Genomic DNA, 25,489 nt, shown 5'->3' with positions numbered 1-25,489 from the left:
GTTGTTTTTTTTCTGGAAGTCCACAATGTGCTAAATGAGATATGAGGTTAAGAGCCCTTAGTGTAGTACCCTTAATGAGTTCTCTACACACTTCCTACTATTCACCCAGGAGCATTTGAGAAGGACTTCAGTGAAGAGAGGTTGGTTGGGCCCCAGGCAAGAAAGCTTAAAGTAGATGCAGTATAGAATGCTGAGTGCATGCTACATTTACAAGTACAAAATCCCAGACGTCTGTCCTGTTCACATCACACGCTGTAGTTGTCGGTTTGGTGGAGGTACGGGTGGGGCACAAGTACTCGCAGACGAAAGTCGCGCATTATAGGATATGTAATTTCAGACGAGTTTTTTTTCCACAGTGAAAAAGAAAAAGTAAATATAAAGTTGAGGAGCTCTGAGAACTGCTCTGCTGATATTTTTAAGTTGCCTTTATTTGACATATACATTACTGCACAGTGAAATTCTTTCTTTGCATATCCCATCTCTGGACGTTGGAGTCAGAGCGCCAGGTCAGCAATGATGCAGCACCCCTGAAGCAGGGTGGGGGCCTTGCCCAAGGGCCCAACTGTGCCAGCTTGTCGGTGCTGGGGCTTGAACCCCGATCTCATGGTAAACGACCCAAATCCTTACCCACTTGAACTACCACCATCCCATATGATATTTTTATATTGTGCACTGCCACAAGTCTTTATTTTTTGGATGACATTTGAAGCAATAAAGTGCTCACGTTTCACCCACACAAATAAATGGATGGGTTAAGGGATTAACCTGGGTTAAGGGATCTGCTGCTATTATGATAGTAGATGAATATGATTTCCTCTTCACTGTTCTAGCGCAGAGGGATTCACACTACATGATTCATATCTAAGAAAATCAAAATGCCTGGAAAATTCTGAGCTGCTGTGATCACGTGCAGGCTGAGGGGGGAACCGATCACACTTGGGCAAGTAGTTACTGAGTTATGGGGCAATAACCACCAAGCCCCAAAATCAGTCACTGACTGGCAAATTGAGGCTTAGCGCCACACCCAGTTGAAGAAATGGCATCCTCCTTCAATCATCCTGTTCACTATACACTGACTGTCGTCCTTCACCATACCAGGTGGTGAGGAACACACAATGAATGTGCTGAGGAACTGAATGGGAATGATAAAAGTTCAGCCTAAAATCAGATTCGGAACAAAAGCTGCAAATGCAATCATGCTATCAGCACATGAACTACCCACCTACACACCTCCCTGTGGCTTTCCAGGAGCTGCATCACACTGCAATGATATACAATATAAGACATGTGGCAGGAAAGAATATAAGGATCCTCTGGAGGAGGAGTACAAAAATGAGAGGAAGCTGTATGTAGGGATGTACATACTCGCTCCACAGATCATGAAGAATTTGTCTCCACAAACATCCATGGGAATGTGTACCGTTGCAGTGAAAGCCACCTCATCACTTAAACATCTGGAAGGCATCTCTCTCTCTCTCTCTCTCTCTCTCTCTCTCTGCAAATGCCAGTTTCACCACACACATGGCCCCTGAGAGGGGCTTTAACAGCATGGCTCTGTAGTTTGTTTCTTCCATTAATTATTCACAGACTCTGTGTGTGTGTGTGTGTGTGTGTGTGTTGTGAGAGAGCAGGAACAGGTAAGAAAGATGCAATGCAAATTTTTTACCCTCTTTCCTGAGAGAAAACACCTCACACACAAACAGAAGGAAAAGAAGCCTGGGGTGGGGAGTAAATCAGATTGCTGGCATACAGGATGAGTGTTTTCTGAAACTTCAAGAGTGAGCTAAGATCATTTTCATGCTTTAACTGTTGGGGACAGGATCTGGGAAGGGGGAAGGATTTTGTAATATCCAGGCAAGATGACATCAGAAAAAAAAGGCAACATTAAACTTTATTTTCTCTTTGCAGGGGAATCTTTACTAGTGCAGTATAAAGCAGAAAAATTAAGATGTGAATACAAGTTATCCGTGCAAATAATCAAATAAAACGTACTGCCTCGCTTTATTCATTAGCATTTCTGACTTGAACTAATCAACAGCACATTTAATACAATGGTTCATAAATCAGAAACAAGCCTAGTCGCTTTTCCTCTGGCTGGCAAAAGACAGCAAGCTAAGCATTGTATCCAGATTAAGTGTGATTGCTAAGCATTCATGTCAGTTCTGAATGAGCTCCGTCTGCTGTGCCGTTTCTCACATGCTCAAATCCCAAAACACTCGACTTGCAGTCTGTCAGTCCTCTCGGTGTGAGACTGGGCACTACGCTCTCACTAGCCAGTCTGGCAATACACTCGCACCATCTGATGATTCCATATGTACTGAGATTGTGGGTGGGCTTGCTCATTGGCTGGTTTCCTTGAGATGTATCTTTCAATTGGTCAAAACAGGGAAAAGCCCATCCAACACCTAATTCAGTGCCAGTATAACTAGTTTTGTCCAAGGCGAGTACTTTAATTTGATAGAAGAATACCTAAAAAAGCAGTTCAGAAATGCATATTTTGGTTTTTGTGGCTAGTCCAAACTTTGGATACTTTTTTTTCTTCACCTCTAAGTGCTAAATTAAGACCTGGAGTCCGAGAGCAGGCGACTCAGACAGACTGTATGAATGTATGCGGGTGTAAGTGAGCAATTTAACGCTGGGAAGGGAAGCGCACAGAGGCGAAAGCCAGTCGCAGACAACCACAAGCCACAATCATGACTGGTACCTTGAGCTGGACAGAAATTGGTATGCATGTGTGTGTGTGTGTGTGAATGCATTTCAGAGAGTATGACCCGTCTAACTGACACAAACACTACTAGGCCTTTTTGTTTATCTGCATGAGCTGTTAAATCCCAGGGAAGTACCACACCCGCCAAACTGGCACAAGAGGTTGCATTAAGAGAGGAAAAAGCTTATTTCTAAATGTTTGTTACTTCCTTCCGATGAATCACACACACACTGGCACACCTAAAAATGCGACACCAGCACATTAGTGTTGTGTTGGTACCAAGCGAGAGTCCACACCCTGCTTGATTTCACAAAGAAACTGTGGTTGAGCCTGGGATTAGGGAATCCCTGCATGTCTCACACTGTGCTGCTCCCCCATGAGCTTCCTCATGCTGTCTCATCACCGAGAGAATAAAGATGAACAGTACAAGAATGAAGGAGGAGCAAAGTCACAGGGAGGGAGCCTGTGAGGCGGAGGAGGGAAGAGGATGTGTGTATGTGGAAGAATGGCGAGACCAGCAGGAGACAGAATGAAAGTCCAGAAACATGCGGGTGAAACCTCTATCCTTTCACAGCATGAGGGATTTCATTCGGCGCTACACCTCCACTCCAGATGCAATAGTGCATGCATCCAACAAGACCTTCACAATGGTGGTGGTCATCTCTAAACCAGCATAGCCAGTCAGCGTTCAGTTTAACGCATAGAACTGGAGATTCGCTCTGTGTATAATGGCTCCTTTGCAAGCTACACATTCCCCACAAACCCCTTCTCTGCAAAGTGCATCCTTGCAGAATGAGAAGTCAGCCATTACATGTTCTTCTTCTTACATGCATACAAATAAAGTTAAAAAGATGGCATCAAAGCTCTCCAATCACTGGACAGAACAGTCTATGAATGATCGTGGGCTTATAAGAAGGGGCTGGCGATGACAAAAACCTTCCCAGAGAAAAGGAAATACGATGGCTTGAACCTGCTGGGCTGTGCCGTAAATCTGATTTTATTGGCCATGGGGGGAGTTCGTTCTCACATTGCTCTGCAGTGCACAACGGCCTACATACTTGCTACAAGCGTATGCTTGCCCACACACAGCACACACACGACCACATGCTCTTACTGGATCAGTTCTGGGAGAATTGTGGTAACACTCATTTGGTAATCAGGCTGGAAAAGGAGTGAAGAAAACATCATAACCGGATGCTAGCATGGACCGAGGCGTGGGCTAGCTCAAGGGTCTGAGACATGAACAGCCTGACCAATGTCTTCAACCTGACTACAATGACAATATGTCAGTTTCATATTTCCCAACAACAACAAAAAAAATTGCCAGTCCCAAGTGCGGCGTTGTCATAGCAACAGCAGACTTGAGTTGTGTCTGGGGAAGAAGACAGAAGCCTCTGTGTGTGTGTGTGTTTCCGTGCTGCTCGCTGAGAGCATGAGCCATGCACCATGCCAAAACTGCATGAATTGACAAACAGGAGACTTTCTCCAAGTGAGCACAGAGTAAGTGCATAAGACCGTGATGTCATTAGGATTGAGTGACAAGAAAGAGGAAAAGACTGATGAAATAATAAAAGTGAAGCAAAGTAAGTACGATAAATTACGTTTAAGATGGTTGCCCCTATCAACAGGATCCCAAATACACATCTGTATTAACTTCTTTCATTCACACCTGTATGAGAGAAGCTACAAAAAAAAGATATTTCTGACAATATAATGTATGAATTGTATACACGTTGTGTTTTAGCTAATATAGGGTTTATATCTATTTTTGTGCTCCTGATATAGACACACAACATCATTTTTGGGTCCCCTTGTACCCTTTGAGCAGGCGTCAAACTGTGCCCAGGCCACATCAGTATTTTTGTGACCCATAAACTAGAGCTATATTTTAAAACAAACAATCTGATTAACACCAGGAACTTCGGCTCTGAAAGACTGACGATAGGATAAAGAACAGGGCTAACGGAAACTATTTATCCGTTATAGACAAAAAAATTTTTGTCCTAGCGTTTGTCCTGGACAATTGCGGGGTCCGCTGTTTGTAGTGGATCATTCGAGCCGCATGATTTTGGCACAGGTTTTACACCGGATGCCCTTCCTGTTGCAACCCTCCCATTTTTATCCGGGCTTGGGACTGGCACTGAGAGTTAACTCCTCATTGGCTGGGGTGGCGCCCTGCAAGGGAATCAAGCCCGGGCCGCGGCAATGAGAGCGCAGGATCCTGCCGCTGGACCACCAGGAGGCCTGTTATAGATGATAACATGTATTGCACCAATTACAGTTTTTTACATACATGTAATAAGGGTTGCACGGGCTAGCAGGTTAGACAAATATCTTTACTAGTGGTTCTTATGGGGATGCTGACAACTGTCAGGGAGGTTTTCCAACAGCTGGGGAGACAGTAAGGAAATGCAAGCGTAGTGTAAATCATCATCTACATCATATCAAACTAGATAAAAACAAATCCCATAGACAACTGCACACCGTTTAAGGCGATGATGGAAAATTGTATTTATTTTCTTGCACTTTAATGGACAGTCTCCAGACTGACATCACTTTTTATTAAGTGTAAGGCACTCAATTTTTTGCCTTAACTATGGAAAAGACTGATTAATCCAGTATTTATTTGAATTAGGCCTATGGCTCAACTAGTAAAATTAATAGTTGTGCAATGTCTTATGTAGTTCTTAAATCTGCTTTCCAAATAGTGAGCTTATATAACAGTGAGAAAGAGACTTAAGAACTTTGCACTTTGCACTCCATCAACTTTCCTTTTTCCATCATAGTTGTAGGTGTCTGCATTGGATGGCGGTCAAATAAATGAATCACACACTTCCAAATTAGTTGTAGATGTGAGTCTGACTTATTTAGGCAGTGGATAAGCTTTCAGATATGTTACTCTGAGAATGTGGAGTAGTAGCTACTGCAGTATCGTTTGTAAGATTCATGTGAGCCGAATGAAACGAGGAAGAGACGTGTCTTTTGCCTTGGAAACAAAGTTATTCTGACTAATCACCTAGAAACTTTGATAAAAGAATTCTAACCTGATTGGAGTGGTCTCTTCAAAGATGACAAAGTATTAACTGCGTTGTAAAAGTACTTTAATCATAATTTCAACATAAGCTATGGTACTCACAGTCGCCTCAACCTCCACCACCTTATCAAAAACACTAATTGTGGGAATGTCCTTTTTGAGGAACTGTTTTCATCCCTCTCGTGACGCTCCAAAAATTGTCTGGTGGCCCAAGACCTCATTAAGACACATGCTGTTTGTTCCTATATTACTCGGACATCTGTATTTCTCCTAACTAAGAGATGCCATATGAAACACGGATGTCACTGCTGGGAGTAAAAAGTACAGCTTTCCACTGGTCATTTTGACATTGTAGTTATGTGTTCTGTTTTTCATACTGCTTCATGTTAGTGTATATACAGCCCTGATGGTTTAGGAGGTGATTGGTGCTTGTCCTTCAGGAACCAAGTGGCCTCTAGTTTTGTTCATAATCTGTTCATGGAGACACCTGCTTGTTTAAACACTATGCGGTATAGAGTGACTGTGTGCAGGAGTTCCTTAGCAACTTGCTGCCATGAATACTGATTTGGACTGATGGATTTAACACTGCAAAGTCATTTATCCATGCCAACTGCATCATGCAATGCTCTGCACTGCCAGTGAAGCAATGACAGTCATCCAGACACTTTTATTCAAGGGCTGATGCTGAGAGGAAGACAGAGGCATTATGCTACTAGTCAAGTACTGAGGACACAACATAGAGGACACTTGTTTCCTACTGGAGGCAAAAAGTATATATATTATATATATATATACATATATATATATATTGCTAGAGAAAATAAAATCGTTCAGTAAGATATTTTTATGGAGAGGACACTATACTGTATTACTACTATTTACAGACATTGTTTGCAGCACTTATGTATTACCAATCATCCAACATGTCATCACTGACACACAAAATCTCAGGGGTCTGAGAAGAGGGGAAAATATCGTTGATATTGTTCTGTTTCTCTCATGAGTATAATGGCGTGGGAATGGGGTTCTCGTGGGGAATGGGGTTTTGTGGGGGTACATGCTGTGGGGTTAGTGATTTTGCTGTCCACTTCAGGCTGTGCAACATAAGTAAGAATGTGGGGGTGTGAGAGCGCTGACCCAGGAAGGCCTAAACTTTCCCAGCACATTAAAACTGTTGATTCAATCATAACCAAGTTGGTTCTGAGATTTTCCCTGTCCTCTGCAGGTGATAGTTGGTAGCTTAGACATGACAAAGTGTGTGTAATTAGCACACACTTCCCTTGCCCAGAATGTGTCTCTACGACAAATGAACCACCAATGGAGTAGGATTTTTAATATTTGACCCAATCCTGTTCCAATCTGTACAAGCCGAAAGCATGCACAACCTTGCTGAAATGGACTGTTTACATTGTGATTAGCCACTGCTCTGGTATTGTCCATTCCAGGAACTTCAAACAGACTGAGGTATCTCACTGGAATGCGCCCCTCCTTCCCCTTCTCTCTTTCTTACTCCCCTCATCCGCAGTTTGGCATAGCTTCTGCTTCTGGCTGTGTTTTAACTCCAACTCATATATGTTACACTCTCACAGGCAGCATTGTTCTACTATAAACAAAACTCCCCTGAGAGAGAGAGAGAGAGAGAGAGAGAGAGAGAGAGAGAGAGAAAGAAAGAAAGAAAGAAAGAAAGAGCTCGAATGTTATTAGAACACTGTACCTAATCTCAAATCTGCTTCCTCTTCCAGTTCTTTCTGATTGAAGCTTTTCTGTGCTTCGGTCCCACCCTCTGTCATTCATTAGCTTTGTGGTGAACATCCTGAATGTCTGTGGTCATGTGTGACTCAGGACAGGCGCTTATCTGCACCGGATTGCCGCTACGTCAGAAAGGCACGAGGGCTAAGTGGAAGTACGTTCTCAGGGAAGTACCGAAATGCTGCCCAGAAAAACCAGCGATTAAAGAGAGGACATTCTCTGGTGTGTTTATTCTGTGCCTCTTATATACATACTATATCTGTGCTTTATATACGAAGCACAGAGCACTTCCTTGTGCTATACAGAGCCCTTTCAAGTGGAAGGGGTGTTTGAGATACATACACCTGATCAACACTCTTTTCAATTTCCAAACATGGCCTACCTCCACAATCATGACTCACAGAAAACTTTTTTTTCCCCACTTCTCAGTGTGGGCAAGCTTATCCATTACCTGCAGCGGGATTATTATAATGAATGCTGGTAGACTTTAAGTATAAAAAAAATAAAAATAAAAAAACAAGGTGAAACAGACTGTGAGTCACCATGGGCATTCTGTGGGCTAAAACCGCATTAAAAATTGGCATTTTGAAGCATTTCCTTTCAGCTCCAGCTTGAGTAAAATAAGGAGTGAAGGAATCTTCTCTTTCCCCTGCTCTTCCATTCCCAGCATCCCTGAAGGGAAGCCCCTCGACCAATGGACAGAAAGCACAAAAAGTCAAAGAGATGGCCAGCTACAACACACAGCTGAACACGATTCCCACAAGAGAAAAAGATTAACTAGAGGAAGTGGTTTCACAGCATCTGTGAGGATGGTCAAAACCAACAAGCTTTCAAAGGAGGGTTTCGGAGAAACTGGCAAACAATTTTATCTGATACGGGCGTAGAGACAAAGATATGCCAGACTGAAACTCAATAAAGAATTTGCACGCTTGGCTACTTCTCATTGTTTTGATTGTTTATGAAAATGAAGTGCCACCCTGTCGTAGGTGTAGAGTTGCAATTAGGCCGGCCTCGGTGTGTTTTCTTGCAAGGTTAAATAAAAAAACAACACTACTATCTTGCTCGACGTTAAGAATCTCACAGCTGTACCAGTGGCGCAAGTGGAAACGTGCACAGACGACTTGGAGCCTAGTGCATGACATCTTCCACTCGTTTGCTGATTTGTGTTTCCAGCAGGTGCTTCTTAGTCACAGCAAACGCTACTTGATTAAAGCGGAGCTGTGTAATTTTGGTTCGTTAGCTAAAAGCTGGCACAAGGTTAAAGGATTCCGCCCTCTCCCTTCAGACCTCCCAAACCTCATGAAAGGCCTTAATTATTTAGCTGATGAGTTGAAGGAGTAAGAATGCTGAACAGTGCAGCGCCGTGGCTCTTTGTGCATGCAGCGTCAAGCCAATTAAGTATTAGAGAAGTTTTTAAAAGTCAAATATATTCACAGTTAATGTGGTTATACATCATACAGGTAAATTATATTAAGATATACAGTTACATGTATTAGTCATTTCCAGAAACAGGGATAAACCTTCAGCCTTATTTTAATATCTTAAAGAGTTCATGAACAAATATTTGGCTGACTAAAAGAGGGGAAAACATCTTTATTGTCAAGGTTTAGTCAGCATCATTTTGCTGTTATAACTGTACTGTCCTCCTGACAGTGGCTGCACATGTGCTTATGTATCATACAGGAAAAAAACCCCAGAAATATTAAATACATAACAGAAGCTCAATGATTTTCAGCTCAATGATTCAGCCTCCGCTGTGTCGGAGTGAAATTCTCACTGGGTGAAGTTTGTGTGTTTGCAAAGATAATGCATGTGTAATAAGCTTAAAATGAATAAATCGGAGTATGTAAACCCAGACATATAAAAGCAGCATGGGATATAAGATGAGAAGTGCTGTATGTGTAGAAGAATTACTGTATAATGCAAGGAACGTCAGTTGTTTCCACTGTAGTCCTGGTAAAAAATGAAAAACTCAGGGGTATGGGAGTACTTTGGATGGAAGGAAAACAGGAAAAAAAGGACAAACTGTATTGAAAAAATATTCTGATCCACCCATGTTCCCATATTTTCAGCAGGAGAGAAGAAATTTGCACTCATCTTCGCTTAAAAGCCGAGCACTACCTGGATGCCAGCTTTTCTTTCCAGTGTGAGAGGACTAAATATTTGGTCACCTAACATAAGCAACCCACAGGTCATGGTGAACGTAAGACAGGAATAACACCATGAACAGGACACCAGTCCATCATAGAGCACCCTGAGGCAGTTTAGAGTAACCAACACCTACTGACGTTTTTAGGTGATGGGTGATACCTGGAGAACCTGGAGGAAACTCGTGTGCATGTGGGCAGAACATGAGAGATCCAGCACAGACACTAACTTGGCATCAACATTTCACTAAGCAGGCTATTCCAGAAAATTTTTTTTTATTACCATCCATTAGATGCCAGTACAATAAAGTAGCTTTAATGTATTCATTTATATCTGCATCTAAGCTATAACCTCTTGACATTTGTTTGCTGTACTTGAAATAATCCAAACAAGTATGCGCAATCGTTAAAATGCATTGAACGTATTAAAAGGATAAGACTGACCCATAGCCATACAGAGGCTTTAGAATAGACCTGTGTTGTCTTATCCCAGCTTGGCTCTTCGGTCTAATATGACGTAATGGAGTAGAGCTGCAGAGAAACACGAGGTCACTAATGTCTTTACCAGAGTCCCGATCTTTAGGGAGGCTAGTGATGTTAATGGCAAGAGACATTCCTCCCCTCAAAGAGAACGATTTTTACAGTTTACATTTCATACCATCATTCCCAGATTTTTTCCCCCTGCAAAAAAGGGCAGAGCAGAGGAGAGGAAAGGAGAAGAGAGGAGAGGAAAACAAAGAAGAGGATAGCAGAGTAGAGGAGAAAAGAGGAAAGGACAGAAGAAGAGATGAAAGTCGAAAAGAACAGGGGATAGAGGAGAGGAGAGGAGAGGAGCGGCGGCCATGTTCTAATTCTGAAAGTTCTTTAACGGCTAAGTAAAAAACAGCATTAGGATTCAGACAGAAAGCACATGATGTGAAATATACCATCGTCCTTTTGTCCCCTATCTCTATCGCTGATATATAAACAATGTGGCCTGTGGCAAGGAGGGAAAAATAACCTGTGTAGTGTACACGCTGCATCATTACAGTCAATAATACTGGAATCAGGTGACTGCTTGCTAGTCACTGCATAAAGGTGGCTTTGACTTAGAAATGTACTCGTGTCATAATTCTCAGTGTTATACAAGATGCGCTGTAATATCTATATATACACACATTAGATTATAATAAACAATCACAACAGCTTATTAAGCAAGTCGATGGAGTTTGGAAAGACATTCAGTGCTCGTCCTTGGTGTACCGCTTCACAAACATCTACATTTCATAGCATCGCCTGTGCTCATTTTCCCCATATTTTGAAACATTTAATACTTCATAAGCTGTCTAACGTCTCTATGGTTGCACAGATGGCAGCAACACAAACCACATGGCAATGAAAACAGGCTGTCATTTACCATGGAGCTGCACCTAGGCTATCACTCATTTTTTGGAGATTAGGGGATTATATGTATTGCATCAGGTGAAGGACGAGATGTGTTGTTTCACTGCTGGATGACTGACACGATTTCGTAATACGTCTCATACAAATTCTCATGGCACAAGCTGCATGAGTTACATGAGAGCGAATGCAATGCTTCGGCATCGTGCACGGTGCAAGATCTGACCTAACACAATCATGACATTTGGTTTTCTCCTTAAGATAAAAATAAATAAAAATTCAATCTGACAATTTTCTAAAGGTAGCTAAATAGCTTAAATTAGATAGCGAGTCTAGATTCTTTGTGCTTGTGTGCATATGTTGAGCTGGAAACAGGACAGAAATATCTAATTGTGATCATCAAAGACACTTCTATGATATGTGTCACGTATCACACGTCTGCACTAATCTCGATAAATGAATTAATAATCTGGATTTGCTCCGTGTCCACATTATCGTTTTCAGTTGTTTCCCAAAAGTTGGTCATCCACACCGAAACATCTGAAAACACTTACGTCCCTGTACCGTGCATGAGTAAAATGACCTGCGTCACTTCCGCCTGGCGTTTATTTACTTTCCGGCTCTCTGAAATGCCGCGGCAATATGTCGAAGAAAAGCACCGAGTTTTTTTAAAATGGACCGACATTGAGGTGGAGTTGTTGCCGTGTGTAACACAGGAGTATAAAGTTGCAAAAGCGAGCGAGAATGCAGACCTCATCTTAGCTGGACTGACACAGGAAAGTCTTCACAATGGGGGGCTTTGCGTGTTTTATGTTTCTTCGGCTTCTTCGCATTGATTACAAAAAGCCCCATAAGCAACACTGAATGGGTGTCAGAACATATCTATGTGAGAGATAAGTCCAGGCTGAAACAGAGCCTTTCCCACTGTGAGAGGAGAACACAGGAGGTCTATAGTACCAGCCGCTCGACTCCGATTGATGGAGCTCTGCTTGGCTAGCGTTAGACTAAACAATACCAGCCAGAGGAAGCAGGGATCACTACCTGAGTGCTTCTGTACCTGCTGCAGGAAACACACGACTGTGTGTGCTTATATACCAGCACATGTAAAGTCTGTTTGGTCTATGAATCAAGAACACCACACATATATAATAAACAATAAAATAAATAAAACAAGTAGACAATATAAACGGAAATATGTCCGACTGTTTTCAGAAACGTCGCTGTATGTATCGGAGGTGTAAAAAGCTGAGGATTCAGACTCAATGACTGGAATGAATCAGTGCAACATGCAGAAATAGTTTATTATTAATTAAGGACAAAAAACGGGTGGGTAAATCTCTAGAAGATTTATCCGTAACTTTTAAGATACTTTTAAGAGTCCTTCTCTGTCTCATCAGTCTCTAAGTAGGTCACAGTGAAACGTACCACAGCAGCAATCTGTGCATCACTGCCTTACGAATCGAAATAATACTATATCACGTCAAAGCCTGAGGTTTACCCTGCAGGTAAATGTGGAGTATTCACTAGATTCATTAAATAAATGTGTTTCTTAACGATACTGTTAAAAAATGATTGAATTTCAACGATTCTTGATTACAGTGACATTTTTTGTTCTTATATAATATATAGCAATTATAAATAAATTGCCTAGATTTTTAACAATAAATAAAGTTTTTCGTTTTATTACAATTGAGATGTGCACCATCTACAGCATATCTTGCAAATGATGGTTCTTTCAAATAAAGAACATTTAAAGAAAGCATATGAGAAAACACTATTGTTCACGCTATTTGCTATTGATGGTACTGCTACAATTTGTGCACAGTTAAGTGAACCCTTTTTCCCCAGCAGAAGAAATGGGGAGTGGTCATGCATCGAAAAGCATGCATGCTGACAGAATCTACTGCACTCGATTCGGTACCTTCTGCTCGGCCATTAACAGAGTACGTACTGACCGTAATGTGTGTAGTATGAATATAATCCGGACATACTACATCCACCATGTTGGCACTGTCATGTGACCGGCATCATCAGATTAACCACAAACCCCTTTGTTCCCACAAACGCGATGTGTTTTCTTCTTGTTTAAACTTTCAACGCGTTAACAATTTACTCAGGTGTTGTGAAATAAATACGCTTTAACCACAAAGAACAACATTATTACCTACAGCACTTACTCAGCTCTTCCAGGCCTGTTCTTTAGCCTTAGGGGACAGTGCAGTGATCACTGGATCACACAGCATCAGAAATAATCAAAGGAAAACTGCAGTGTATTTACACATATTAGCTTCAGATTAATCAGCACAGATATATTTGCTTGTTAAATCTAAAATATACACGACTCATCTGAGTTATCGGCCTAGCTTGCTGCTAAAAAAACTAACGTCAATTTCCCTGCAGCACCTCTCGAACGCACCAAGATCAAAAACTGAATTTCAGCAATATATACATTCATTATATTTATCTATATATTAATATATTTGTATATATTTATTAAAATTGCTGTGTGTGTATAATCTCAATTAAAACATTTCCAAAATCATGTTAAAACATTAATTCTATTAAACTGAATTAATAGTGAATATCCCCCAGCACTACCTCCTTATTTGTTCTGAACACAGAAGTTAACAAGCTCTGCTAATATAGTCCACTGAAATATAATGATGTAAATTTAAAGTCTTGCTCTAGGCTGAAAGAGGAAATAAACTTAGGAAAATCAGGCTGACGTAATAAGATGACGAGTAGCTGGCAATAAACCCGCTCGACTGAATTTATTAAGTTATGGGTAAGGGTAATCTAAGTAAAAAAATAAATAAATAATTAAAAATAACAGGACAAAGGGAATGTCAGGCAAGAGATTTTCGGTGCACTTCCAGCACTTTGAACACCTTGGGTTTACGAGCACAGATGCTGGCGGCAGGAAATCTACCTCGGCATCTGCAGAACATTACAGAGACGAGACTCAAACAGAACGAGGGCTTCAAGGCCTCGCTCCTAAAATGAGAGAATTAGTCTGTGCTCGGTAAACGTCTACGAACGTTATAGCTCTCGGCTAGACTTGCGGTGGAAAGGCAGACAGACTTGACACAGCTGGTACTGGACTGCGGTGCAGTTATGAGGCTGCATTCATGAAGGGCCTCCAAAGTGCTGATGTGGGACTGCGTTCCCTCGTCATATTCCAGGACACGCAGTCTGCCTAAACGCAACACGGCTTCAGGAACAAGGCTGCTTTATACTGGACCGAGAAGAGATGAATGAGAAAAGGGCTCTCTTTGTGATGGCACCACTGCAACTGCAGAAACGCACAGCGCCTCTTACTCACAGAGCTTTGCAAAATAAAGGCATGCAAAGTGACGTGCATTTCCATACAGCGCAAGAGCGTAGAAGAATTCGCTTAGCCAGCAAATCAGGGACGTCAAGGAGAAAAATTTGAAATGAGTACGGAGGGAGGAAAACCTCCATATTCAGCCTAAACTAATATTTTTCACACAATAACTATTGACAGCTGTGCTCAGGCCAAGAGCTAGATCCTAGATCATGTGAAATACACAATTCATATCTAATACCGCTGGCATATTTTTCAGAAAAGTTCTAGTTTCACTATTTTGGTTGTGTGTGTTGAACCCTTAACTGGCAGCTACCTAGCATCCGATAAATATAAAGAGAAAGATGTTAAGCATGTGTGTTTAAAAAAAAAAGTGTAGAAAATAAACAAACTGTCTCAGTAGAGCTTCATGTTATAATATCATATTAAGCTATCTGATCTGTTCTGTCTATTCCCGGCTTGATACTGACCGGAACCATTTCTATACAGATGTATGACCAAAAATGTGGTCTAAACATTTTCAAATACACAGAGCATACATCTGTCACTTGAAAAACACGTACAAAACAGCAATGTAGGCTGTGGCTTTACAATATCGGCGCTCCTTATGCCCCTCGGCCACTTTTACGCAGGAAGGAAAAACAAAAACTCTCTTACGGTCAAGTATTACATGGCTGATGTTAAAGGTGAGCAACAATTTACCCTCACACGGGTTTGGCTATTATTCCGATAGCTACATAACTGCCTGGCCTGGTGTTCACCCAAATCTGTGTATCAAAGCCACTAACAGGCCTCCGGGTCAGCTCAACCTGCTGTTCACCTGCCAGCGCTGACCTCTCCTTGAGATTGTTGTTCAGAAAGCCTGCGTGTGAAGATTTCGGTCACCGTTTCCTCTCTCTACATCTGGCCCTCACGGCGCGTCACAGAAATTCGAAAGCAAGCGTCTTGCCCTTTGTCCTCCCCATAGAGCAGCTGAACCAACAGGAAATCCAGTCTCACTACATTCATTTGTGGAACCATTTCAATCATTTAAGAGCCCTCGGTTGGAAAAGAAAAACGTTTACAAATGATGTGCAATTATGGTGCTTTTTCCTCTCTCTGCATGCTTCATTTTTTTTGCTTTCGCTGCTGTTTAAACAGAACGTGGAACTGTTTGGTCAAATGCACTTGTGAAATTTGGCAGCCAAGTCAGCTCAACACAGTTAATGGGTGTTTTTACTACACGTACTGTGTCAACACCGACATGGCCAAAATCACTTCCATACTTGAACGCCATTAGCAAAACGGTGATCTGATATTCCTTTAAAAAAAGACTCAAACTCTACATAAGAAACTAGGCGGGCCGAACACCTCGGTGGTTACTTGGTATGTTAGAATTATGTTTTTGGTGCATTAAACATGAAATCAATGATCTATGGACTGGTCTAAATACAGAGGATAACTGTTCACAGAAAAAAAACTGATGACATGTCAGTAAACCATCCATTCAACAACAACAAAATAAAAAAAAAGCAAGAATAGATGACGACCCAATTTCAAAAAATAAAAAAAAATAGTTTATAGAAAAATGTTTCAGCATGATTATTCTTCATATCCCTAATTTTTACACAGGAAAGGGGGAAAAAAAGGTCATGTCCCCATTCTTAGAAATGAGTCATGTTACATAAGAGCTGAGATTTGCAACACAACTCTGATGAATGAATGTGTCCGAGATAAATTTAGTAGGCAGCGTTTTTTCTTCATGTTCACTCTTTGTGCAGGATCACACGCTGATCTCTGTGCTCCAAGGCACATTATCGAAGGTGATACAAACATGCACATGTATAATATAAGAGAGAGTGAGTGAGGGAATAAAGACGGCTAATGTACAAACTTAAGGAAAAACCTTGTTTTTTTTTTTATTACAATTAATCAATTTCAAGGTCATGCACATAGGTCATGTTAAACCTCGCGCTTTTTTCTCATGCGGCACTGATCACACATCCTCACAATCAGAGGACCGGATGTAGGACACAAACAAGAGTCAAGACAAGATCTGAATAAAAGTATCAATTCAGTTGAAACATTTTTCACCGTGTTTCATCCGGTTTCTGATCAATGTCTTGCATCTTATTTAAAAACAAATAGCAGCATTTTGGTTCATTATTTGTGTTAGCGCAGCGCAGCACTGACTTATAGCTCCAGGATCAGGGTTTGATCCTGAGTTTGGGTTACAGACTGCACCGAGTTTCAGATTTCATCCTCGGATCCTTGTGGGTTTCTCCTCAACAAAAAAAAAAAGGCATGTATGTCGCCTGGCTACATTGCTCATGAACAAGTGTGTGTGTGATTTGCTGTAATGGACTGTTGTCCCATCCCTGCCTTACACCCAGTGTTCCAGGGATAGGCTTTGAGTCCACTGAATAAACTAATAGTTAAATATTCCAATACTTCTGTTTTGTGAAGATTTCAGGTATTCAAAGCGAAGATGCCAACCCTATGTGGACTTTGAGGATGACAACAACCTTCTAAATAATACACACAAGAACATTCTACATATCTGCATCACAAAACTCCAACTGACCATACATGACTGTAGAAAGGACATTGTTCATAATCACACTCTCCGGTGTTTATAATAATTTATAATCACACTCTCCGGTGTCACCCAAATGAGGATGAGGTTCCCTTTTGAGTCTGGTTCCGCTCAAGGTTTCTTCCTCATACTATCTCAGGGAGTTTTTCTTCCCTTGCCATGGTCACCTCAGGCTTGCTCACTAGGGATGATTTTTTTGTCTAACATTAACCTAGGACATTTGTACCATGTTTCTTAAGTGCTGTAAAGCTGCTTTGAGACAATATCCATTGTTAAAAGCGTTACACAAATAAAAAATCGAGTTGAACTGAAATATTTAAGGTGAATGAATACATTCAGCATAATTCAGGCTTGCTTACTTGTGTCTTCAGAACAAGCCACCCCCTGTCCTCTACTTGGTTTCATCAATAACATCACGAGCTTAAATATTTCATTCGGCTGCTTTGGGCGTGTGAGAAGGGGAAAAGTTGATGGTGGAGATATTATATCAAACACAGCCGGCTCTCGTCTCCCTTTCCTAGTCAAAACACCAGGCTCTCAGAGGACACAAGGAAACCGAAGCAAAAGCAAACCCCAGGTTGTGTCCTCTGAGAAACCAGTGTTTTGACTGGGATGAGAGAAATGAGCTCAGAGAATCAAGATCTGACTGGATACAAGAAATTTTAAAGGAAAAGTCATACAAACAATATACTGTAAACTACGAAAACACTTGTGAATGGATAAGATTTCAGTATATAACCATGGCTATTAGATCTGTTTAAAGCCAAAGGCTTGTCCTGTTATCTGAAAAGCTTAGGAGAGGAAATGTCCACGATTACAAGCTATTACTTCAACAGGCTCTCTTCAGCATTGACTCAAACTGTGTACGAGGTTCAAGTTATCGAATTATAAAAACCATTTCCAGATTATTTAACAAAGTAGCCGACTGTTAAAAGAAAAGCTAAGCCCTACACCATGTTAGCTAAGCAAACGGTGCAGAGTTTTTAGTCTCACTTAAAGTTAGTCCAACTTAAAGTGTACCGAATTGTATACAATTATTATTTTAAATAAAAGAAAACTATATCTTGCGGTCGAATTCGTTACGGAAACATGAATGTTTACTAGAACTGTGTCCATCTTCTGAAACAGCTAGCTAGTTCTTGTAGGCTAGCTCAGATGAGCGAGCTAGCTCATTACTGCACACAAGCCGCAGTTCACCGACTGAACTGACAAAGCATGCAAACTGGATATTGGGCTTAAAAATAAATAATAAACTACACCATATATGGAGTCGTATGGTTATTTAAAAAAAAAAAGAAACGCCACGGGGAGGTAGTCAAGTCTTAGTGTTTGGGTTAGCATGCTAACCAGCTTAGCTACGGTGTTTGTACTGACCAAAAAGTACCGTCTTACCTGTTAAACGCAACTTAACGGGTCCATTTCTCCTTCCTCCTTGATTAGACATCTCCTTTAGCTTTCCAGCTTGGGTGCAGAATTTCCGTGTAAAAAGAAAAGCCGTGCCAGTTTTTAAACCCCCCTGTCCCTCTTTCTGTGATGCTATGCTAGCCAGTTACTTTCACAGTTAATTGAGAATAATGGAGTCCCGACGCAGTGGCCCGGATGTGCGCAGATCTGCCATGTCCACAGTCGCGAGCTCTCCTAACGATAATTCCTCAACGCGTTTCGCCTCCAGCGTGCATTCCGTTTCTTCTTAAAAAAATAAATAAAAAATCTACAGCACACAGAGGAAAGCCGTTTTGCTCTAAAGAGAGTCTGTGAATGAAGAGTCACGCCGCGGTCTCTCTCTTCCGCAGTGCAGGAGTGAGCGAGCGTGTGGAAAGTTGCACTGCTTTGATGGAGCTCGTCCTCTTAGCTGGCAGATGTTCCGCTCCGCCGTGACGTCACCAGGCCCCTCCCATCTGGTGTGCGCGCGCGCGTAGTCCTTCCCCAACGTCTCCCCACAAGCACAAGAATTTAAACACAAACTCCACACTCCATTAATCCCCACGAATCCAGCACAACCCCCCCCCCACGAATCCAGCACACCCCCCCCCCACACACTCCCCACGAATCCAGCACACACACCCCCACACACTCCCCACGAATCCAGCACAACCCCCCACTCCCCAAGAATCCAGCACAAACTCTAAAAATGGTTTCACTTCCTTTATTTACAAAGTAATAAAATTCAGACAGTTCCATATGTACAGTTTCATAGAACAGACTGGATTGGGAAAAAAGACAGAACACAGAACAGTAGTGCAGGAAGAAAAAAAAAAATAGTAGAAAAATCTAGAAGTTGAAAGTGCCTTGGTTTTCATTTATCTGGAATGCATAGCCATCAGCAGTGGCTTCTGGGGCCACACACTCATCTTCTTCCTCCTAGAAAAGTTAAATAAATAAACACATGAGCATGTTGGTTTGAAGTCTCATTAAAGATTAGACATACTATTTCTGTGCCAGAGAGAGAACCCCCCCCCCCAATGCAGCAGCGGTTTAGTGCATCCCTTAAGGTTTGAGTTTCATCTATTAAATGCCACTTATATTCTGCCACTAATTAACAGTACTGCACACAACCCACCATCTTCCCCAAACAAAATTCAGCCTCAGAATCACCAGACATCACAATATGCATACATAAACATTCATTGAGTTCCAACATGGACTTCTCCTTTAATGAGATCAAAAAGGCTACCCAAGACTCGGACAACTTTAACGGACTCACCTCACCAGAGAAGTATTTCTCAATAATATTTAGTGAAGCCTTGTACACCATTTCATTCTCATGCGTCTGCAGGGCTTCAATTTTATCCAAACCACCACATTCTTCAATCATCAGACATAGCTTATCGGTCTCGCCAATCTTCTCGGCTGCCTAGTGGTTAGAGCGAGCGGTTAGTGTACGCATGCACACGCAAATCCAATCATATGAAACACTCGCGCTCAAAAAGTGACATACCAGGAAGATGTTGCTGAGTGCATCCAAAATGACCAGAATAGTCTTGCTGTCCTTGGCAGCAAGTAAATTGAGCAGTGGCTCAAGGATATTAGCCTGAACAAGGTAGATAACTTGCTCTATGGTGCCTCCACTGGTGTAGTTGGTCACAGCCCAAACTGCCTCCTTCTGGGTCTTGTAGTCTCCCTACATAAGGCAAGATGAACATTACAAATAAAATGTAAATAATTTTTCTTTAAAAGGTTCAGGTTTTTTTTTTTTTGCCTGACATTCTAAATAATCCTTCAGACAGAGAGCATAACTGACATTTTGCTAATTTGTCAAACTTTTGCTCACCACTTTAACATACCTTTCTGAGCACGTCCACCAGGCACGGGACCAGGCCAGCGTTGATGACCTCCTGGATCTGGGTGTCCTTGCCGGCGGTGATATTAGACAGAGTCCAGGCGGTTTCTTTCTGAATGTTGTTCTTGTGGTGCCGCAAAAGGTCTCCAAACAAAGGCAGGGCCCCAGCGTTCAGCACAGCCTGGGTCTGCTCATCTGTGCCAGTTACAATGTTACCAATGGAGCGCAAGGCTGGAGTCTGTGGACAGAGAGAAAGCACTTGGATTAGCCTTTGTACTAACTTCTGGTGAAACTGATTGGGATGCATCTCACATTACAGTAGTCTATCAGTTAAATTCTAACACCTTTGATCTGCAATACAAATAAGGCTGTCAATATGTATAGAAAATAATCGATGAAGAAAGGTGGGATGTGGGCTGACCTGAAGTAGATAGACCTTTGAAAAAAAAAATCACTTTATGATTAGCCTTACCTAAGGAGCACTGGCCATACAAGTAAATATTACTGATTATGGTTATTAGACCCACTAATAACTTAAGATACTCTTTCACTTACTCTAGTACCATTATCTGCACAAGAACAGAGAATTCAACAGCAGTTGTAGTGCAAAACATGTTAAAAAACCTCTAAACTACAGGGGTAGAAAGATTTTTAACTGTATACCAGAAACGAGCACATTCCTCACTGGACTACAGAGCAGCTAATGCAAACTAAATAACTGTTCACCTACCACAATAGAAAGCTCTCCAGAAGCAAGCAGCTGCACCAGTTGAGGAACCAGGCCAGTCTGGACCACCACTTCAATCCTTTCATTAGGACCGTCTGTCAGGTATGAAATGGCCCAGCATGTGTCTGCCAGCACCTCCTTATCATTAAAGTGTAGCAGGCGGATGAGGGTGGGCAGGATCTGCTTGACAGCCTCGAGGGGTGGTGCGGGATTCTTATTGCGACACAGGTTAGATAAAGTCCAGGTGACGTTCCTCAGGTATCCAGACTGCAATGAGAGGAGAGAATGGAGGAAGAAAAAAAAAAAAAAAAAAAAAAAGTTAGATAACTATTACTGAACTATTAACACCACCTAGTGGTTGGAAGCCTTCACTACAGTTGTGGCTGTGGGGAGGAGTCACATTACTGAACTAAATCTCCCTTTCTTCAGTGCACTAAACATGTAAATTAAGGCACTGAATATTCAATACAAGAGGGGGCTTCATAACCAAGAAACAAATTCCATTACTATTCAGTCCAAACTCGATCATAAAATGTAGATACAACATGCAGCCATGTAGAAAACTTTATAATCGTCTAGGTATTCCAGCACTACTAAAAATGGCAAGCAACACTGAACATTCCATCTACTTCAAATGGTCAGCAAGGTCATTTATTATTTAACTTACAGCAAACACAGAAAGGTCAGGCACAGCAAGCAGACTCAAAAGTGGGGCAATGGCACCATGCTTGATGACCTTATCTCTATATCCAGAGCCATCACCTTAATGGAGAAGACAAAGATTTAGACACATCAAGTCTGCTGGGGGGAGAAAAAAAAAAAAAATCTGCAATTCCTCACTCACCAGCAATATTCCCCAGGGCCCAGACAGCCTGTTCACTAATATGAGAATGAGGGGATGTGATGAGACCAATAAAAGCTGGAATGGCCCCTCCTTCCACCACAGCTGTGGTCTGGTCAGATGTCCCAGATGCGATGTTAGTCAGGGCCCAGGCTGCCTCAAACTGAATAGGTGGGGAATGAGACATGCCCAGGAAGCTTACAAACTTGGGGATCAGGCCTGCACTAATGATTCGATCAATGGGTGGATGCCTCTCCCTAGACAGCAGCTTCCTAAATGTACGAAAAGATACAAGTCAGAGACAGAAAAGGAGAGAGAGAGAGAGACTCCATTTCCATAAATTACAAGCTAGTTCACCTTGCAGCTTGGGTTGCTTGCACTTGAGTTTCAAGGCTGTTGCTGTTAACCCCATTAACAATCTCCTCCACCGTCCAGTGCTGAGTCTGTCATGAGAAACGCATCAGATTACAGAACTCTCCATGGCTGTTAATTTGAGGTTTTAAACAGTGTCACACTACATGATTGGACAGTCACCTTACTGCTGACTTGATCACTGATTAAAAAGCATTTTGGGAAGTGGGGGATCTGTGAAGCATTTCCTTACAATGCTGGAAATTTCACTCTACCATTATCAAAGCTTATTGGTTTATGTATTAGTTCTTGGGAAAGTAACATGAATTTTAAACAGTAAAAGAAATCCCTGACTTGGAGGAAAAAAACAAAACATTTAGTTCCCTGTTAAAATGCTTTTGCAAGTTAAAATATCTACTGATCATCTACGAAAGGCCTGGAGTAGCGAGTTGGGCATTGACCTGTCTGAACCCTTGTGGACTAAAATCATAGCCAGAATACATTCTAGTTCCATTAACTAGAGACACCATTTGATTCAGTTTTTATGTCAGTCTTCACTACTCCAAATCCAAACTGCACAAGATTTATCAATCCATTTTAGCTCAATTATGACGGGTGTAAAATTTCAAAGGGTACCTCGTCACACATTCTGGCATCGTCATGCACTTGCAGGATACCGGACATTTTTTCTTAGTTTTCCAAAGCAAACAAAGAATTAAAGAATTTATCAACCATTCTCCAAGCCTTATGCCAATTTAAGTCTCCAAATATTGAGGACCAGAGGCATTTCGTTCATTTTTAGCATAATATAATTGTAGTGTTACGTGTTTCCTTAGTTTTCCAAAGCATATGGCAAGAGATTAGTCCACATGCTTTGGTTGTTGAGAATAAACCCTGCATCTTCCTAAAACCTTACAGAAATCTTTGATTCTCGCTATGAACACTGCCAAGAGACTCATTTTAACAGATCGGAAATCTTTTCAAAAGGTGGATTTTGGAAATGGTGTCTGTTATCCTGATGGATCCCCCACCCACGCCCAATATTTGGGGTCCATTTCTTGCCTAATCTGGACAATCTCAAAGATAGGAGCACTGTTCATACTTAACTGATCATTTGTACATTTATTGTACCCTCCAGGCAGGTCCTTTATTTATTTATATGCATTTATGTACATGTACAATGGTTTAATAATGTAATTCTTGGGCTGTGTCTTATAGCTACTGTGTTAAATGTGAAGTCGTTATGTTTTCAGTCTCTTGGTTAGTAATATATTTTAACAGTTTACATTAAAAAGTAGCTTTTAAAAAGGGAGTTTTAAATAGTAAAATGATTTTAAATCAATTAGAACCTCCCAAAAAAAAGAGAAAGAATTTACTTCAGTTTACTCAAAACGCTGAGTAGACAAACCCTCATAAAAGAGAAAAGCAGCAAAGCATCATGGGAGACTTAGCAAATTAGTAGCAAATGAAGCGCGTCCTTTTATTAAAATTAAACATTTTAAAAATTAATTTTTTAATCGGGCTATGTATTTAAAAAGTAGAAATATATATATTTTTCACCTGGCAGTTCTGACTTTTCTCCTGAAGAGGAGAGGTGGCTTCATCCGGCAGTGTGCTCACATTCCTCCTCTTCAATATCTGATCATCTTTCTTAGCTTTCCGGAGCTCCACGTTCACTTCAATTCTCCTTCGCCTCAATTCCTAATCGTGAAGAATTGAATAACAATAAATATTAACGTTAATAATAGCAATAATTCCAACCGGTAAGTGGCACAAAAGAATTGCGTCATCTTAAAGCGCGACACTGAGACATACAGTCAGATCTTCAAGTTCAACTTACAGCCACATCTTTCCCTTTATTCTTGAACTGATTCAGACGGGCGCTGTTCTCGTTAGCAGCAGACATGTTGAGTTGTAATTTCGCAAAATAACCGAGGAAAGATTTAAACCTGTGGAGAAAAAATAAAACAAAGTTAGCACTTTTAAAAGAAATAAACACGCTATGGTTATGAGGAAAAAATGGCCAGTGTTTAATTTAAAATATATATATATATTTATATATTAAAAAAAAAAAAAAATACTAAAACATTACTTATAATAATAACTAACTATAGTTAAAGCATTAGCAGTCCTTACCGTCGCCTTTCTGAGGAAATGTGCTATGGCGAATAGCAGTACAGACCTTTAAATTGCCGGGCTGGACGCTCTGATTGGTCAGTTTGAGCAAAAGCAGCTCGCGATTGGACTGGTTTGAAAAATCACAGGTCGCGCAGGAGCGGTGCGTTAGAGCAACTCACGTTTATTATCGCGAGATGTCGCCGAGTTTGACTGAACAGACTTGCACGTTAAGTGATGGGAAGTTGGGATTTTTTTTACTCGGATCTGTGAATCTCTCGTTCAGAAAAATCAACTCATCTTCTTTCTTCTTTTTCCCGAGTCATTTCGTTCATTTTTTTTATTTATTATTATTTTTTATTTGCATATGAACACATATATAACAACAAGAGCGATAGATAGATAGATAGATAGATAGATAGATAGATAGATAGATAGATAGATAGATAGATAGATAGATAGATAGATAGATAGATAGATTATTGGGAAAATTAGTGGGAAATTTACAGCTTCCAGCAGTATCCACAAGCAAAGGTAATAAATAAAATAAAATAGGAATAAAACAAAATATACTAAATACCCGAATTCAAATCTAACAAAAAATATAACAAAAAAATGTAACAAATAACCTATAATAAAATAAATATAACAAAAATACTAAATAGAGATACTAAATACAATGTTTCATAGAAATGCCATCAGTAGACAAGATTACAAATAAACAGTTACAAAGACTACAGTTTACTTGTCTATTTCTGAAAGGAGAATATCTGTTATTCAACTATCATGGTTTGCCGTTCACATTTAGGTCATTTTTATGCTAAAGTTCTAAGTCCCGAAAGCTTTTTTTTTTACTTTACATTTACATTTTATATTGCAATTTGAAAGAAATTTGGTTTACCCCCCAACCTCTTCCCCAACCAAGTGTATATGAAACTTCCCCATTACAACTAGTAATTGAATAATATACGGTTTATTCTTTTCTATCCCATAATCATTAACATATATCATTATATCAGACCCACCCAGTTTAACAACTGTATTAAGTTTTCTTGTGTAATGAAATTCTCGACATCAACCCAAAATATCTTTGTATAAATGCAATGGGAAAAATAAATAAATTTTTTTTTTATAAATGAATAATTTTTCATTACTACAGAATACATGTTTCACTGGATCAAAAAATTTTCTACGAAATTTCCTTTACTTTATTATTAACAAAGAATTTATCAACCATTCTCCAAGCCTTATGCCAATT

At 40.7% G+C, this 25,489-nt stretch overlaps 2 protein-coding genes across 2 annotated transcripts in view; both read right to left on the bottom strand.

The window, feature by feature from the left end:
• smurf2 (SMAD specific E3 ubiquitin protein ligase 2) overlaps nt 1-18,775 on the bottom strand; it is a 43,397-nt gene extending 24,622 nt beyond the window's left edge. The window contains exon 1 of the mRNA XM_058413090.1: nt 18,310-18,775. Coding sequence (XP_058269073.1) covers nt 18,310-18,361 — 52 coding nt within the window. The 5' untranslated portion in view covers nt 18,362-18,775. The remainder of the gene's footprint in view (nt 1-18,309) is intronic.
• Nucleotides 18,776-19,049: 274 nt separating this feature from the next.
• On the bottom strand, nt 19,050-24,298 carry kpna2 (karyopherin alpha 2 (RAG cohort 1, importin alpha 1)). The gene is made up of 11 exons (XM_058376626.1): nt 24,253-24,298; nt 23,957-24,065; nt 23,677-23,817; nt 22,123-22,208; nt 21,769-22,037; nt 21,592-21,686; nt 20,928-21,191; nt 20,202-20,435; nt 19,856-20,038; nt 19,622-19,771; nt 19,050-19,278 (listed from the first exon to the last, which is right to left on the bottom strand). The coding sequence occupies exons 2-11, from the start codon at nt 24,020-24,022 to the stop codon at nt 19,189-19,191; spliced, it is 1,578 nt and encodes a 525-aa protein (XP_058232609.1). The 5' UTR covers nt 24,023-24,065; nt 24,253-24,298; the 3' UTR covers nt 19,050-19,188.
• Nucleotides 24,299-25,489: the final 1,191 nt, after the last annotated feature.

Source organism: Hemibagrus wyckioides, linkage group LG02, assembly GCF_019097595.1.
Source record: "Hemibagrus wyckioides isolate EC202008001 linkage group LG02, SWU_Hwy_1.0, whole genome shotgun sequence".
NCBI classification, from domain to species: domain Eukaryota; kingdom Metazoa; phylum Chordata; class Actinopteri; order Siluriformes; family Bagridae; genus Hemibagrus; species Hemibagrus wyckioides.
Note: the sequence above shows the minus strand (reverse complement) of the source record. Positions and strands in the feature narration are given on the sequence as shown.

Bases quoted from the DNA above. Each gene is read 5' to 3' on its own strand.
- kpna2 (XM_058376626.1), bottom strand. From the start codon at position 24,022: ATGTCTGCTGCTAACGAGAACAGCGCCCGTCTGAATCAGTTCAAGAAT. The intron at 21,687-21,768 runs GTGAGTGAGGAA...TTCTCCATTAAG, and splicing joins GGCCCTGGGGAATATTGCTG to GTGATGGCTCTGGATATAGA. The intron at 19,279-19,621 runs GTGAGTCCGTTA...TAACTTTTCTAG, and splicing joins AGAAATACTTCTCTGGTGAG to GAGGAAGAAGATGAGTGTGT.